General features: G+C 38.1%; 1 protein-coding gene across 5 annotated transcripts in view; it reads right to left on the minus strand.

The window, feature by feature from the left end:
* Positions 1-4,193: 4,193 nt before the first annotated feature.
* Positions 4,194-18,835, minus strand: part of babam2 (BRISC and BRCA1 A complex member 2) — a 112,035-nt gene continuing 97,393 nt past the window's right edge. For all 5 annotated transcript variants that reach the window (XM_051869318.1, XM_051869320.1, XM_051869319.1 and 2 more), the window contains 5 exons: positions 12,240-12,339; positions 9,151-9,221; positions 7,779-7,861; positions 5,339-5,492; positions 4,194-4,558 (listed from right to left, as the gene is read on the minus strand). In XM_051869318.1, the coding sequence (XP_051725278.1) occupies positions 4,495-4,558; positions 5,339-5,492; positions 7,779-7,861; positions 9,151-9,221; positions 12,240-12,339 (472 nt within the window). In that variant the 3' untranslated portion in view covers positions 4,194-4,494. The remainder of the gene's footprint in view (positions 4,559-5,338; positions 5,493-7,778; positions 7,862-9,150; positions 9,222-12,239; positions 12,340-18,835) is intronic.

Genomic DNA, 18,835 nt, shown 5'->3' on the forward strand with positions numbered 1-18,835 from the left:
TAACGAGTGGAAGTTATTATCAAGCGAGGGTGAAAACATATCTTGCACGTTGACAAAGCAAAGCAAAAAGACTGTAATTCTCTCATTTCCATGACATCTCGGAGGCCATTTTTTTCCCCTGCAACAGATCAAACAGGCTCCAACAAAAGGCCTCAAATCTCCCCCACTCTTCCAAATTAGCTAAGCCTCTCAGCTCCATCATCCCAAACATGGCTCGCGTCAACAACCCCAGCCGCGTTCACGAGTGCCGCCACTGCTGAAATTCACAATCCTCAATCCCTGCCGCCCCCTCCTCTCCCCCACTGGAACAAGACGACGAAGAGGAGAATAAACTCTCACTAATGTCACTCTGAATTTGGAGACATCAGAACAGAAAGTATCCCAGAGTTACCAGAACAGGAAACTTTGTCTCTCGTTTTCCCCTGTCTCAAATGTTTGTTTTCAGTGACTTTCTTTTAATGATGTGTTTGTCTTTTGTTTTTCAGAGGAATGCATTAAATAACCATGATTGTGTATAAAATCGCTAGGCCTGACAGCTTGGGGAACTCCGCAGTGGTAAACAGGCAAAGGCGGCGGCCGTGTTTCTCTTAGCCTTGCTCTGACATATTCAGGCCTTCGTAATGTTCCTTATTTCGCTCCGATTACCTCCCATGTTTGCTGCTGCCCTGTCTTCTTAGCGTCTTCGGGGAGTGAGGTGATCTAAGATGGCAAATGGAATTTTCAATCATTTGCTTTCTCTTTTCTGACTTCAAAACACTATCCAATGTTGGAGTTTGCACTGCAGATGAAAGATGTTTTGGGAGGGTCAGAATGACTGGACTTGTCCCGCCTCTCTTGTTTTATTGTTTCTGGAGAAAGGTAAAGATGAGGCAAAAGTCAGAGTGCTGTCACATCCGCTATCGGAGATTAGACCTAGAGACGTTAGAACATAGAGGACACTAAGGTTAGTTGTCAAATGGGGAAGTTGTCTTTAAAGCTATCTATAGTTATGGTTATCTACGGTTTAAAACACCAATTTTAAAACTGTCACATGTTCAATTAATTATATTACAGTCTGGAGTAACTTCTGTAATGTGATTCTTATAGACAGCCTAAACGCAACCATTTTTGTTGTTTTCTCGCTTTGTATCTTTCAAATAATCACCATTAGGATACTGGAAAAAAACTGGAGGAAACTTGTTTTCATGTTGAAACATGAAACACGATTGTGGCCGGGACTCCTCTAAACCTGTTTTGAAATATGTATACACTCAGATTAACAGATGGTTTGAAGTCATTTTAAAATAGCCTGTACTTAAACAAACAACTGAAACTGTCAGCAGCAATTCCTTCAAAGGTTAACTTACCCGCTTGGAATGACAATACCGTTGCAATTGATGAATCTGAGCATCATTTAGATTGCCAAGCTTTTTATTTTCTGTGGCCTGCTGCCATCAAGATGGTTTAAATAAGGCAGGATTAGTGGATTTGGGGAATTAGCAGAAAAAGTTGGCAGGCAAGACCCCGGCACTAAAAGTGGAGAGCAAAAAGAAAACAAGGTCTTTGAAAATAGGCTCATACTACACCTCATTTACAGCTGTTTATTCGTCTACATCCCTATTACAACTCTATGATATAAACTACCGAAATAAAAAAGTATACTTTGATATAAAAGTTGCTGACATGCGCATGAAATACACTAGAGGAAGCACTTTGTTTTTTCCCCCAATCCATAATGCACTACACTTTACTGTTAATGCAGCACTAGAGCTGATTGAGTGGGTGCTGAAAAAAGAAACAAATCTAAATGCTGTTTCGGCCTAAAGAGGCCATCAACCTTTCCTTCACCTCTCTCTCTCAACACCCCCTTAAATGGGGGTCCGCACACAGTCTGACAGGGCCAGTTTAGCAGCAGTTCAGAAAAGGTTACAGTGCCAAGCGAGGACGGAAGGAAAACCGACAGAAAGAATCTTGTTATTAATTCTTTTATTAAGAGACTTGATTCTATTAAATGGCCTAAATACATTCATCCCATAGTTCCCAATTAGTCATGACAGTTCCTACATTACCAACAATAAATATAGCAGAGGGCAGATCCCCAGGCCAACAAAGACCCCTGACAATGACCCTTGTGCTTAATGATGAAAACAAGCGCGCTCTCGCTCTTAGAGTCTCTCCCTCTCTCAGCTGTAGGTTCTCTCCCACACATCCCGTTCATAACTACACTCCCTTAACAAACACACACACATAGTGCTCACTCTGGTTTGTGTTTGAAACCCTGTTAAAAGCTTAAAAGCGATCAGGGTTGACAGTGACGACACGTCAAGACACTTTTCCATCAACGTGAGGCTTGAGCACAAGAAAACAACATATATATGCAGATACACACACATACATAGATGCAAATAGGGACAAATCCTTCAAAATGCAGTGCACAGATGAACACAGTCAACTACATTCTCCTTGGAAAATTTCAAGAATAAACAAAACAAGACGTTGACTACAATTAGCAAATTCAGAAATAATAGTGCTCATAATTTAGATGCATTTTTCAGTTCTGGGGAATAAGTCAACTGAAAAAACTGAATGACCTTTTTTTACTTCTTACTTCATATTTATAGCTCTGCAATGCATATCATTACTACTATTCCTCATACTTTTAATACTGATCCAAAGTTTTAAACTGTACTATGGACATTTTCAGATTTCAAGATTTTATGGTGCCTGTTCACACAGTCAAAATGAAAAGTAAATGGTCAAAAAAACAAAAAATTACATACACTGATGAGCCAAAACATTATGACCAGTCACAAGTTAACCGAATATCACTGATTATCTCCTTATAAGGCCAAACATTAGGGTCTGGGAAGAATCAGATGATTGTCTTATCGCTGTGGAGTCAGGGCTGTTTAAGCAAACAATCAGTTCTCATAATCAACGCGTTGGATGCAGGAGAAATGGACAGGAATGTTAAAGATGTATAAGAATAATATAAATCAGAGCAAATTTGACAAGGGTCATTGTTATGGCAAGACGATTGGGTCAGAGTATCTCTGACTAAAACAGCAAGGCTTGTGGGTCGCTCCTGGTCAGCAGTGCTGAGAATATACCAACAGTGGTCTGAGGAGGGACTAACACAAACCACCGACAGGGTGTTGGGCGCTCAAGGCTCATTGATGCATGAGGGCAACGAAGGCTATCTCGTCTGGTCCGAACCAACAGAAGGTCTACTGTGGTACAAGTCACACAAAGTTTTAATGATGGTTATGGGAGGAATGTCAAAGCAGTGCCTATGATGACCCCTGTCCACCATCGAAAGCACCTGCAATGGGCACGTAAGTGGCGAAACTGGACCTTGGAGCAGTGTAACCAGTTGCCTGGTCTGATGAGTCGCGTTTTCTTTTTAAATTTGACACGTGCCACCTACCTAAACATTGTTCCAAACCAGGTACACCCCTTCATGGTGGAAGTGGCCTCTTTTAGCAGTATAATGCACCCTGCCACACTGCATGCATTGTTCAGGAATGGTTTGAGAAACATGATGAAGAGTTCAAGGTGTTTTCCTGGCCTCCAAATTCCCCAGATCTCAATCTAATCTGTAGAATGTGCTGGACCAACAAGTTCAATCCATGGCGGCTCCACCTCACAACCTATAGGACTTGAAGGACCTGCTGAAAATGTCGTGGTGCCAGATACCACAGGACATCTTCAGAGGTCTTGTAGAGTCCATGCCTCTGCGGGTCGGTGCTGTTTTGTCAGCACACAGAGGACCAACAGCATATTAGGCAGGTCATCATAATGTTTTGTCTCATTGGTGTATACAGCATTTAGGCCTTATCTAACCTTGTTCATAAATGCTAACACACTAGAAGAGCTACGAGTGACAATCACTCCAATCAAATCCAACATGTTCACATTCATCTAAGCATGTCCATATTGGACTGCAGATTTGGAGCTGATTTAACGGTAATACTTTAGTTAACATTAGTAAGTATTTTTCATAGTTAGCTGATATTGACTATTGCAGTTAACTAATGTTAAAAAGTCAAATGAAACCTTGCAGGCAAGTGTTACACTGGTACACAGCTCAGGTAATTATTCATTTGCCTAAAAAGGGCACAAAACAAAACAATTTGTGGATTAATTTGAAACCTAAAAGACTTTAAAAGTAAAACTAAGAATAAAACATAAGAACAACAAAATCAGAAACTGAGGAAAGTAGCAACTTGATTTATTGGTGTAATATATTCATTTAGAATATGAGAAAAAACAAACAGCATATAAATTATTAAAAAAAAAAAAAATACACACAGTACATTTAAATGTACCAAATGACGTAGCTTAAGGGCAGAAACATTAAAGAGGGCCAGTTGGGAGACTTGTGTCATAGGTTTCTTCAACAGACTCCTGTTTGACTCTGAGTACATGCTGTCTCCTGTACATCATGTCCACAGGCCCTCCATTCAACTCCAATTGTACAATCAGAAAACTCCTACTGTAAACCATATTGTAAATCTACAGTTTACCATTGGCAAAAGCCCCCTCCTGGAACTGAGGGATAAAGCTCTTGAAGTAAGCCCTGTGGGTGAGAGAGAAAACGAGAGTGAGAGAAATAGAAAAGAAAGAGAAAGAGACAGGACAACAGCAGTGTCATGTAGAAACTTAAAAGTGAAATCACCCCGACTTCCTGACTGTTGGCTGAAGTCAGTTCAGTGTTGATATGGTTCAGTTCAATAACTGTGTAAAGTTCATCAATTATGAAATAAGCTCAATTCTGCTATAAAACAGCTCTGGAGAAAACACGTCATCTTCCAGCTCAGTTCAGCTCTCATTCCAATATTATCAGTCAAATAAATAATACTGCCAAACTCTCATTACTCTGACTACTGAAATTTTAGTATTGTGACAACACTAATCAATTATGTTTAAAAAGAGAGGAAACACAAACTACAACCAATCAGGTCAATTTACAGAAAAGGTTAAATAAATGTCCAGTATGTGCTGGTAATCACAGCACCTACATTTTTAATCTCTGCTTGATTAAATCCAAGCCAGAAAACCTAAGTTAAAGTTATCCGAACAGAGATAAGATACGGACCGAACACAAACAAAAGAAATGTATTATCTCTGACACTTATCACACTCGGTACAAAGAGTGCTCTCCGGCTATGAGGTGTGGCTGGAAGAAAAGTCCAAAGGTGAATACTACACATTCCAGTAGCCTCTAGAAGACACACTTCAACTGCATCCAGGTCACCATTACATATGAAGTGGAACCAAATGAGAAAAATACCATTTCACATGCAGAAAAATATCTGTTGCTATTTGTTGAGAGGATTCATTATTCATTTGTACTTACTTAGCTCGTTTGGCCATCTCGTTGCCGTCCCAGCGTGGACTGTAAGGGTAAGATTTCTGCACCTGAGAGTAGAGCTGCCCACTGCTGGTGAAGTGATAGATAGACTGAAACGTGAGGGTGGGTTGATCTCGAGGGAAGTACAAAGGCAGGTCCACTACAGGAAGACAGCATGGAGAACAGCTCAAATACAGATAATCCAGAACAGAAACAAGGCACATAACAGATACCACCATGAACCAGAGAGAGAAGTTCATTTTATTATCACAGTATATAAAGGCAACCCAGGCTCAATGGAAATACGTGACTCTAGCAACATTTCTGCAAAACTGCAAAAATGTACCTACCTATACATAAATTTATAATAAAAATGAACACTAGTTGCAGTAAAACACCAACAGCTTTTGTTCCTTTTCACCTCAATTGTGATTACGGGGGCAGATTATCTATTAATAAAGAGCTATTAATAGATCGGCTCCTTGCGTAATACTGTGATACGACCTCAGAACACCTTTACATAGTACATTGAGCTAATGTACAGTATTTTGACAATCTGTATGGCTTTTCTGATGTAAACTTGCTCGGTAGCTCACCTGATACAGCATTGCACTTGTGTCAAGATCGTGTCAAGATCAACGTACACTCTAAAAAGTAATTCAGGAGACCTGTTACAACAACTTAAATAAATGCATGGTTGCAAGTTAAAAATTCTAATTTATTGTTTTAATTAAAGCTTTTAAGTTGCAAACATTAAGAGTTCTGTTGACATAATTATGCTGATCATTACATCAACTTAATATCGTCTGTAATATCGATTTAAATTCAAATTTCTGCGTTAATTGACCCTTCGAAGGGAGTTTGATTGACAGGTGATCTAACCAATCATAATGCCAAATCAGCTGTTTTGTCCGACAAAGCAGTCAGGGAAGTTAGTAGATTAACGTTGGTGGACTTGAAAACTTAAAAAAAAGAAGAAGAAAAAAAAAAAAAGGTGTGTACTGACGTCTTTCCGCGGTTGAAACAACATACCTTCTGATGTTCATTCACGTTCATTTGATGCTATTAATTAACTAGTAGGAAGAGATGATTGGTTCACAAGCCGCTTGAACTGAGGTGCTACAGCGATCTGTCACGACACATTAAAGAGCCACAAAATGGTATTTGTTTAAATTTCTTTAAAAATGAAAAAAAAATGAAATTTGAGACTTTGTTTCTAAAGTGTTTCATATCAAAAGTAATCTGCTGTGTCTTGTCTGTTGACGCATTGTCAGTGTCCTCTTTGCTCTGTGATGTATTTTTCACCGCGTGAGAACATGATGTGTGGCGTGAGAGTGGCATGGCTTGTCGGACGTAGCAATTTTTAAATTAGGTTGTAGTAATTTAATGAAATTGTGTTGATAACTTTGGAAATTAGGCAGTGGATTTCTAGTTCCCAGCATGCTTTGCATAGGACTGGATGAGGAGAATAAGTGTTGACATTAAGTGTTAATTTATTTGTCTTTAGTGAAGGGAAAGACCTGTTAGTGTTTAATGCTGTTATGTTTGACATTTAAAAGAGTTTCTGTAATGTTGAAGTTTTTGTGGTTACCATTGTGCTGAAGAGTAGATACATGAAGGTAAACACTATTGACTCTATAAGCAATAACTGTGCTAATGCCAGTGACAAGTAATGTCTTGTTCATTAAATATACATGTTAAATAAGTTATGCTAGCATGTGCTATGATATCTGTTGATTTGAACTGAAATAGATAAGATTAGGGGTGAATTCAGGTTGATTGAGACACTTTTCCAAGTCATCGAAATGGCAAAAAGTGTCCCAATCACCCTGAACTGACCCTAACTGGTTTCAGAGCTACAATCCTGGTAGTTGGAGCGACTTAATTTTTTTGAGTAATCAACTTAAAAATTTGTGTTTATGTTACAAATTATTAAGTTCCTCAAACTAAATGTAGTTTGATGGTTGAACGTAAATTCACTCAAAGTTGTCATAACTCAAAAAAAATTTGACGCAAACTGTTGCGTTAATTTTTTTGTTGTTGAGCCAACACATTATTTTTTAGAGTGCAATAAAATGTTTCCACAGTCACGTTTAACTGTTTCAGAAAACTGTTACTGAAAACTGAACACACCATTTAGTGCCAGTCTCTGGACATTTCACTTTAAAACTGCCGTTATACAAGCAACACAAAATGTACACACAGGTATGTTTTTTCATGACACTGGGCTGTTTAATAAACCCGCATCTACAATAAAAAAAAATAATAAAAAAAACTGCTTATAGTGCCTCTTGTGGATGTGTCACCTAAAATGTACAGTGAAATGTATAGTACCTGGAGCCACGCATTTCAGGCTCTACAGTAATGTAGCCAGAGTCACGTATTTCCAATGAGTCTGCATTGCATAAAGGTGTACATGTAAAGGAAACATGTTTGTGTATCTCACCATGGACCAGGAAGCAAAAGTCTTTCCACATAAGCAGAAGAGTGAGCTTAGTAAAGCCAACAGCATCATACTCTACCACCCCCCTGTGTATTCAAAATAGAGAAATATTCATACTTAATAATACAGTTGGATAAAATATGAAATCTTGGTATAGCCATAGCATATTGCCATTATTAGTGTCTAGGTAGTGGGATAATCATTCGTGACTCATTCGTAGTCGGTCATCATTTCCATCAAAAAGAAGACTAATGATCTTTGCTTGTTTTTTAATTTTATTTTGATAAGGCATTTGAGGACATGATACAGTATTCAAACTGATGCAATACAGTCAACAGAAAGTTGGCTCCCACTATTCACCCTTTCCTTCCCTATCAAACAATCCACCACAGGAAATAATAAACGGCAAATGTAAGTGATCACCTGTACACACGTGACAGTAAATAACCAATAAGAAATAACAATGAATTAATGGTCCTACAGCCATTGTTGCCAGTATCTGCAGTTTTAAACTGCAATTTAATTAAGACTTAAAATTGATTTCAAACCCACTGTGAATGAATCAAATATACAGTGGCCCCAAAAGTATTTAAGCCACAGTTACAGTAAGCCAACATTATTTTGTCATCTAATGCAATGATATTCATACATTTTTAAGAGTACAAATACTTTTTAGGGCCATGGTATCTTCTGGGACATAATTATAAAGAGAACACAACTGAAGAACCATGTATTCATAGTAATGCAAGAGATATGAATATTGTGTTGCCCTACTAAATCCCAAAAAGCAAGTTTCCCATAATAACCTTCATTAATACCACTTTAATAAATCAACGTGTTAGGTTGTGCCTCTTGCCAGACTGCCTTGTCTGACAATGTATTAAGGTGTGTTAATAAACCGGAGACATCTTGGTGCCTTGCGTATTACAGCCTATTATAAAGCGATTGCCTGTACTTGTTTATGAGATTAGAAGCAGAACTACGAAGTAATTAAGAAAAAAAAAAGGAATTAGTGTTGGTAACTAATTTCTCATGATCACAGGGGCGTGGTAAGTAGCTATACTGGTTACCACTACAGGTCTGGACTCGTAAGGCCAGTTTTATTTATTCAATGTCTCGATTTGGAGGGTTTTATGTCTCAAGATTATCACATAACTCTTTGCTTTCTATAGGGCTGGACGTCTCTGTCAGAGAATTTGAACGTGTACCATTTTTGGTTTACTACTGAAATAAGTAATAACACTTCTAATTTATTAGGCTCCATTTATGATACATTGCTTGTGTTTTTCTCATTTTTAGGTCATATTTACTCCAAGTTTACTCCAAATGCCACAGAGATAAATCAAGTAGTCTTTAAGAGTAAAAACAGACTCACATTCCAAAGTGACTGAGAAAGGCAGCAATGTATTCTCTCCTCTTGTGATATCCTTGAATGACATACTGAACCTGAGTTAAGAAAAACATCAATAAAACAGAGAATTAAATGACAGTGCATTGATGAAAAAAGACCAAAATGCATACGGCTAAAAGAATAAAGTTGCTGCACACCAGAAGCAAATTTTGACATTGTCTGAAGAAAATAATAGCATTGTTTGCTTAAACAAAGTAACGCATTCAAGATTCCAACTCGCATTGCCTGATTAAGCATCACGACTCAATCGGAAAGTGCAGGTGCATTAACCAGTAGGCCAGGGATTATGTCAGAAATCACTTTCAATTTCAACACTCAACACATACTTTTGAACTGAATAAATGATTGTATTTCATAATCACACTGTGTAGTGATATATGGAGCGCATATCTATGGCTCTACATTATTAGTGAAAATAAAAGACTGAGCTTTTTCTTTCATGCCTTGCTTATGAGATTCAGCATCCAGGAATGGTGTTTGCCTAACCAGTGTTTGTTTTCCTGCATGGCAGATGGATGGCTTGTGGCGGTCAGAGACAGAGCCATAGCTCTGACCTCCACTAGACGCAGGTGAGAGACCCTCAGGTCCTGAACTACTGCATGATGGTGACCTACACACGCTGACCTCTTAGATGTACTTACAAAATCCTGTTCAGGCAGACTGCTGTCCCCTAGCTTGTACCTTTTTTTTTTGCTTAATGCCAAAACTCCATTTGTCACCACAAAACATTCTCAAGGAAAAATTTAAAGAATCTTAAATCACTCTTCTGCTGATAAATGTTCTATGGAGTAAAATATGTTAGAAAATGTGCAAGCTACAACAGATGTTTTCTTCAGTAGGCATATGCATTTGTATGTCTTTGAATTGCTGACATTGCTCGAATTAGACTCTTACCCCTGGTTTCACAGATAAGTCTTAAACCTAGTCCCAGACTAAAGTGCATGTTTGAGCTGTTTTAACTGAAAGCAACTTGCACTGACTTATCTTAAAATATGTCAGAGCCATTGTTTTGTCACAAGATGAACATCAGTAATGTTTTTTTTTTTTTTAAGGCACGTTTATGAAAGCTACGTGAATATCCTAATTGAACTAAGGCCTACTCTTGGCTTAATCTGAGCCCTGTCTGTGAAACCTTAAAGACTGACATGTAATTTTGAAGTTCCTATAGGTACTATCCAAATGGCGACCCTCTTGGAATCTGCTGTACTAGTTTTTAGAGATTTTATTGACAGTATAGCACACGACGTATGGAATTATTTGTGGAAAGAGAGGTGAAAATGGGCATAATGTCTGTTCTAATTCAAATGTGTATTTCCTACGCAAGTACCAAGACTTGTAATTGTTTATTTGTTTATATCATTTTTTTTTTTATTCATTTATTTTCATTTAATTATTTTTATACTTTTTTTTTTTTTTTTTAGTTTTTAGTGTTTCGACAAAACTAATAGTTTCATAATGTCACTTTCATTAATTTAACTCAATTTAACTTAATCTGTAAAATTATTTTAACATTTTAGTCAAAATAGTAGGCAAAAATGATAGGGAGAGAGACAGAAAGTGAATCTTCTGTGTGAGAAACAACTCCCATGAACCTGGTCACGACTGCAACAAGGTGAAACAATTTCTTTCAAATGGAAGACTGAAATATCTTACAGCACTGATCTATAAAATCAGATTAGATATAGTTGCTCAATGCAAAGTGAGTGACGTTTTTTACAGGTGAGATCAGGAGGAGAGCAGCTCAGATGTTGGTGTATATGATGTGTGATGTAAGAATCAATGCTGATCTCTGTTTCATGATTTAGAGTGTGTTCAGAGAAGACCCACATCTGGAAGAAACATTATGCTGATCAATGAAAAAGTCACTCAACATGAACACACACACTTGCTCTTTTTGTTTTCCTAAGCCTTGTTTGTTAAGAGGAGGTGTGTCAGGAACTTTGGATCAGTGAACTCTACACCCACGCAGGGAGCGTGGGAGAAGCTGACAGGTGAGATCACTGCTAAAACCTGCTCTATTACAAAAGTTCAAAGTCCAGCTTCCAGTGTCTGTGTGCTCATTCTGAAATAGAAAATACCATTCATAACTAGTTTTACTGACAGAGATGTAATCTGTTAAAACAGTGTCACTTTCACAGACATAATGTACTGTAGGTCATGAAACCTGTGCTATGCCTGATCTGAGAGCAGTCTAAATACAATTGCCAGAAGCACAAAGTAAACACTGGCTATAAACGAACGACATTACAGCTGCATGACTTGAACTCTTTCAGTCTTTATTGAAAATTTGAGTTAGAATCATTTTCAAGAGTGTGATTATAGACACAATAAGGCTGTGAAAGCAGACTAGACGAGTTTGTGTGATGACGTGATGATGAAATGTTATTTTGGTCATTCTGAAATGCTTTAGCTATGAGGGTGAGTACGTGATGACAGAATTTTCATTCTTCTAATTATTTACAACACTAAATTTGAGTTGGTAGGCTAGACTTCAAGCAATGAAGTAGATATTAGGCATCTAAAAAAAACACATGAACCACTAATCTATATGAATCTGATTTAATATTAACGTAAACTGGGGGCAAGAAAATTTTTCTGTTGTCACTTTCGAGTAGACAAGTGTGACCCAAGTTCAGGTGAGTGTGTCCTGAGGAGCTGGTGGCCACTGGAGGGGTATGAAGTGGAAGATTGGAAGGGTTGATTATTCATGCTGTCTGTGTGGATATGAGAAGTGGGGCTGAACGGAAGGAGAGATGTCAGGGGAAAGGAATGTCAGTGACTCCTCAGGCCAATGACAGTCACATTTTCTCCATCTTATTTCCACTTGTTTTATGGCCTTGTCTAAACTGACCAGAGATGTACATAAACAAATAAAAACCACATGCATGCAATTCATACAAACACAAGAACTTGCTTAGCACGTGTTCATGAACTTACCAGCACATCATTGCGTACTAAACCCACACTTTACTGGTAGTGTAACCTGATCGATACTGTGATCACAGTAAATAAATGAAGGAACACTCAAACATAAAGTAAGGATTGTTCTTTACCTTGTTTGTGAGTAACTGGCACACTTGAGGCACATAGTCAATGAGGCAGCCTCCACTGGGGAATGCTGGGATATGTAATGCAGAAGACCCTCCAAGTGCACTGATAGAGAGGAAGAGATAAAAGAATACAAAACATTTTAATTCATCCTTACATGCCACTTATTCATAGGAAAAACAATGAGACTTATTCAGCAAAATTAGTTTTTGCTAACATGTGTTTAGGGAGTGTTTCTGTGTTTCCAAAGGTCAGCATTCGGTGAAACCCTAAAGCTGCTGATTGTCTAGCATCACTCCCTAAACACTCCTCTACATTTATTTGGAATATTCTGGAGTACTTCATTAGTGTGCATAACATGAAACAGCATTTATAACCCATTTCTGTAACTTGACACACACTATCTCACCTACTAATTCATTATAATTACTATTTTTCACATTTTATAATAATATTACACTCTCCAAACTAAGAAATAACAAATGGAAATATGGGAATTACTGTGACCAAAACTTAAAAGTAGTCCTTTGAAGAAGATTACAGCTCTGCACACTCTGAATTTTCTCAAACACTTTCATGACAACAATTTCATCTGGCACGCTTTTCCAACAGTGTTAGAAGTTCCCATGTGTGCTGGGAATTTGCTTGCTGTTTTTTCTTTACTAGTCGATCCAAGTCATCCATTAAAATCAAAAGCTTTTTTGACTGTAGTTTTGTAAAGAACTTCACATCTACTGTAGGTGATTTTTATTTGTATATAAAACTAATTGCAAACATTTTACATCAAAAGGCTTATGCATAGATGTTATATAAGAAACAGACATTCAATCAATTTAATACAGTTATTTTTTTTTCAATTTCTCCAAGACCTTGTGATTGATATAATTAGCATGTAACTGCACAAATCATTTTAACACAGTAGTGATTTCCTAGAAACACAGTAAGGCCCTCTAGCCTGCACCTGCCCACTCCAAGCGGGAAGCGAACCCAGGCCCGTCCGCATGGGAGGTGGGTGCTCTAACAAGGAGGCTACAGACCGCAGTCTCTAGCGTCAGTCGCTAGAGCACCTCTTGAGTTCAGGGGAGTGAGGTTTACACGCACAGCTCTTACTAGCCTACATCTGTTACACACATTCAGAACAATCTTGGAATAAATCATTGCAAAAGGATTTACATTTAGTCATTTGGCAAATCTTTTTATCTAAAACAACTTACAATTACACCACAACGGTGGTTTATCTTTTTTGAAAAATTCTGCATACAGCATTCACACAGATCCACGAAAATGACAAAAACCGCTGTATTATGCATGCCAGGCCAGTAGTTGGCCATGTCATTTGTTGTTTTGGTTGTCAATTACTTGTGCGTGCATTTAGACTGAACACCTACACGTTTTCACAAATTTGCATTTTTGTAGTTTACACAGAGACAATAACGGTATTGTTTTCAAAAACTTGCACTTTGAAACCGGTTTTTGAAAAATGAATGGCCAAAACGTTTTTAGTTTCCATTTTTAGTTGAAAACAGTGTCATGTAAACACCCCCTTAAGGACCTGAAACACCAAGCCTATGATCAGCTGTCAGCCAACATCGGGCCATCGTTGAGCGTCAACCGGCCCAGTTTTTGCGGTGCGTTCCCCACCATTGGCACTAGTTGGACCCTTTGGGGGGGCTATTTGGTCGATTATACATGTTGAATCGCCGTCGGTGAGAGACAGAACTCCGACTGGCTGTTCAGCTTAGCGAACGAGTCATTGCAAGAGAAAAAAAAGCCAAAGTGATGAAAGCGAGCAAAGAAGTCAAGACTGAAGACAGAAGGCTGTTCCAATTTTACATCATCTTACCAAAGCATTCCAATGCACAATATTTTCATAACAACATGAGTTGCCTGGGATGAAGAAAGTGATCAGCATGATCGATATTCAAAATGGTGTAAGCAAGTGCTGATTTGTTTATGGTTTGTATATCTGCAGTTCTAGTTTCAGTCTCCCTTTTTTAATGACGAATATAGACTATTGTTACCTGCTGATATAGACGGTTATTTCCTTACACACAGGCGCAGAACGCACAAGTTTACAGTTGCCTGTAGTCTTTTTGGTGTGTTCTAGTGCAGCTTTTTGGCCCAGATGCAGCCAACGCGAGGCAACAACACAGTCAGCTTTCGTCACTGCTAGTTCTTTTACGTCTAGCATCAAAAGCTTTTTTGACTGTAGTTTTGTAAAGAACTTCACATCTACTGTAGGTGATTTTTATTTGTATATAAAACTAATTGCAAACATTTTACATCAAAAGGCTTATGCATAGATGTTATATAAGAAGCAGACATTCAATCAATTTAATAAAATTGAAATAATTAGCTTTACGTGTGTCACGGCCTTTAGAGTGCATTCTAGAGTTTTTTTTACCTCCCCAGAAATGGACTTCTTTGCTGGTCTGCACTGCATCTGTATCTTAGAAATCTAAACCATACATTTTGCCCCTGCTTTACACATGATTAGATGAGTGTTTTGCTATACAGCAGACGGGGAGAGAGAACAAAAAAACCCAACAAACAGACAGGATTCTAAGAGAACACTGGAACTCGCCAGTTCAATGAAGGGTGAGATGATGTGATAGGTTCATAAAAAGTATGATGTAGACGTGTGAGAAAGAGAAGCTCCATTAGTGGCTCTTACGTCGGAGGTTTGGTTATTAGATGCTTATTTTGGTTGGAGGGTCCTTTTAGCAACAGCTGAAAAAATAAGGGAGAACATCTTTTAATAGAACATGAAGGAAGATTATAATATACTTACTTATTAACAAAAGAAACATTTCAGATATTCTGCAACTAGTCTTTGAATATATGAAGAATAGCAACTAGAATCCTCTGTCAGTTGGGTTTAGATCAACAATGCCCTTGACTGACAGAAAGATTACCTTTTGCTGAAACAGTCTTTGGCAATATACAAGCTTGGAAATGTCATTCACATCCATCAAGCTACTGAAGTAAATTCATGGGCTGTTTAAAGATGTTAATGCACAGACGTGTTATTTATCAACTGCAGAAACAGGAAATGATGAGGGACGCCACTCAAACGCTATTCAGCTGTCAATTCTACATCGGGCTCAGTCATAACACAATGTTGTTGCTGTGTTACAATGACAATAGAGCAGCATCTCCATGGAGATATGGCTTGATTCTGATGTGAGTGATGCCTGCCTGTGTAAATGTTGTTTCTAGGGTGTTCAGTGTTGCTGCCAGTGTGTTGCTATGTGGTTACTAGTGCTTTCGGGGTGGTTGCTAGGTCGTTAGTAACTGCCCATTCTAGTTGGTCCCTAGATATCGCAAGCTATGCATCATTGTTTAATACTAAGGTTTTGAGATCTGCATCTGCAGGTTGTGTGCAGGCATAACGCCAGCAGCCATAAGCAGCCCAGAGTAGATGAGAATTTGTCTGTCGGGATAGGATAGGCTTATGGAGGGGGATATTTGTTTAATAGCTATTTGAGGCAACCAAGAAAAATCTCAGCAGGCGATATTTTTAGGGAAGATTATAGAATTACAACCTTGAACTGAAGTTGTCTAAGAATATTCTGTTCTGACTTGAGCAGATATTACAGGGATTCACAGAAGCCAACAGACAAAAATATTCAACAAGCTATGTGAAATAAATGGTATGAGAATGGTATAATATCTTGAATATCGTTGTCAGTCAGCTAAAAAATACTTCAAGGCACCGATGAACAACTCGGATCTTGGAAGGCCAGTGTCCTGCAAGGTTTAGCTCCATCCCAAACACACCTGGAAAATCCAACCAACAACTCCAGAATTACTTGAAAAAGGGGTTCTGATTAATACTGGAGATAACTCTGCAGGACAGTGGCCCTTCAGGTTTGAAATTGCTCCTCTCTGCATAAGGCATGAAGCACAGCAAAATAATTTCAAAATGTAGAAAAACGTAATGCTTTTATAAAACTGTTACTGCAAAATATTAAGAACACTAGGTGATATCCAGGGCCAGTTTAAGCATGGGGCGGGGCCCAGTGCAAGTTCGCGAGCGCCTTACAGGGGGGCTTGGGGTCGGGTGTGGTTTCCTTCTCAGGTCATTCTCGTTCGCCACGGGCCCCCTAAAGCGCGAATCACACTGCGGTTGCATCCTGTTGCACCACCCTAAGGACAGCCCTGGTGCCATCTTCAGTAATATGCTGATTCTATGCAGAAGATTTCTGATTATGATTAATGCTGAAAACAGTTTTTGCTGCTTAATATTTCTGTGGAAACCATGATTTTTTTAAATGAATACTTTTATTATTTTTAATTATCACTAATTATTATTAATTATTACTTTTATTATTATTACTTATTTTATTAAGCAAGAATGCATCAAATTAATCAAAAGTTTCTGAAAAAAATAAAAGATTTCTAAAAAAATAATCAAGAAAATAATAAGAACCATTATTAATAAATGAGTACCAATAATAATTTATTATCAGCATATTAGAATGATTTCGGAAGAATCATGTAACACTGACAAGACTGGAATAATGGCTGCTGGAAATTCGGTTATGCCATCACAGGGATCATTTTAAAATATATTAAAATAGTTAAAACAGTTATTTTAAACTGTAATAATATTTTACAATATTACTATTTGAATGTATTTTAATTAAATAAGTGTAGCCTTGGTGAGCATAAGAGAAAAACCTTAATTATTCAAAACTTTTGACCAGTAGTGCAAATGCAGATATATCACTGCTCAAGTGAAAAAATACATTTCAGGTTTCTCTTGTGCTTTTCAGAATGTTATTGGGCCATAGTGAACAGAACTGCAAGGAGAAAACAGTTTTACAAACACAAGAACAAAGAACAGGACAGAATAAACAACAACCAGAGACAAATGAGAAAACATACAAACAAACTGCACAATAAAACAAAGCATAACCATGAAATAGCCGTCTTCTAAACAGAAAGAAACGCAATCAAAAACTGGATCGAGAAAGAAGGGTGCAAAAAAAAAAAAAAAACTGTTCGGCGCTCTGTCAAACTATAGAATGTGTAGGAGTTGATCTCGCACCATCGCATGTTGAAGGAGATGTGAAGTCCACTGTCAAACTCAGTGAGCACTTCACAGTCATAATAACACAGCCTGCTGTGTGGGAGTAGAGAGTGGCCATCACTGCAAGAGCGATACGCTGGGTAAACCTGGATGTGTGGATTCAGAGAGAGAGAGAGAGAGAGAGAGAGAGAGGGAGAGAGAGAGAGAGAGAGACAGAGATAGAGGGAAGGATTCCTCGGAGGGTTTTATTTCACTCAGCTCAGGCAGGCTGAGAGCGACCTCTCTCTTGCTCTTCTCTTTCAAGTCCCACTCACTCTCTCTCTGGTTCTGTGACGGGGCCGCAGGGACGGCCGTATGACTGGCTGGCTGGAGGGGATGCATTCTGTGCCAGCCTGGATGAGAGCTGAAGCAGGGGATTCCTCATATGTGCTGGGTTTGTTTAAAGAAATAATTCACCCAACATGAAAATTCTGTCACTCTCATGTTGGTCCAAACCTGTATGTGACTTTCTTTGTTCCGTGGAACACCAAAGTAGATCTTTAGCTAAATGTCCTGGCTCCAGCTCATCATGCTCCAAAAACTGACCACTAAGTAAAGTAATCTATATGTCTTCTGATTTACATTTAAAATTTTATTTGAAGCCATATGATAGCTCTGTGTGAGAAAACCTAGAACTTGGTGTTTTTTTTCTAAAAAAAAAGCTTTTGCGCAATCAAACTTGCCATATTGTGATTGGTCATGTCACATGAAAACCAATGCAGATCCAACATAAATGCATGGAAATTCATAGCTATTTAAATTTTAGGCGAATTTTTGGCTAATTTGTATGAATTCGTATGATCTCATTCATACATTTTCGTAAGATCTGCCTACCCCCCAGTGACGGTGGGTTAGGGGTGGACCATCATGGTTACTTTTTGTTCTAAAAACTGAACGTTTTTGCACGATTCACATCGTACGAATTCACACTAAATCACCACCTTGTAAAATAGTTTTGCTTCCCTGTGAAATCGGGTTGGCAGATCTAAATAAATGATATCGAACTGGCCGCAGTAGGTCTTCACATACCATTTTTTAAAGTGCCACTTATGCAATGGCAGGAAAATTAATTGAATAAAGGCCTGTTCACATCAAGGACGATAACTACAATGATAACCATATAGTTCTAAAAACCATTCTAAATATAAAAGAATAGCAAAGTCCACACCACAGCTATAACGATAACAGCACAGAGAAACAATATTGTTGGAATCACTTTCAGAACGATTTTTTTCCAGATGATGAATGATAAAAACATTGACAGAAGACAAAACTTCAATACACGCTTAGAATAAACAGAACAAATCGTCCGCTGGTTTGGATGGAATATAGTTATCGTTCTTGGGGTGAACGGGCCTTAAAGGGTTAGTGCACCCAAAAATGAAAATGCTGTCATTAATTACTCACCCTCATGTCGTTCCACACCTGTAAGACCTTTGTTCATCTTTAGAACACAAATTAAGATATTTTTGATCCGAGAGGTATAAGACTCTTCTATAGACAGCAATATAATCAACACTTTCAAGG

The sequence above is a fragment of the Ctenopharyngodon idella genome, chromosome 17 (assembly GCF_019924925.1).
Source record: "Ctenopharyngodon idella isolate HZGC_01 chromosome 17, HZGC01, whole genome shotgun sequence".
Taxonomy (NCBI): domain Eukaryota; kingdom Metazoa; phylum Chordata; class Actinopteri; order Cypriniformes; family Xenocyprididae; genus Ctenopharyngodon; species Ctenopharyngodon idella.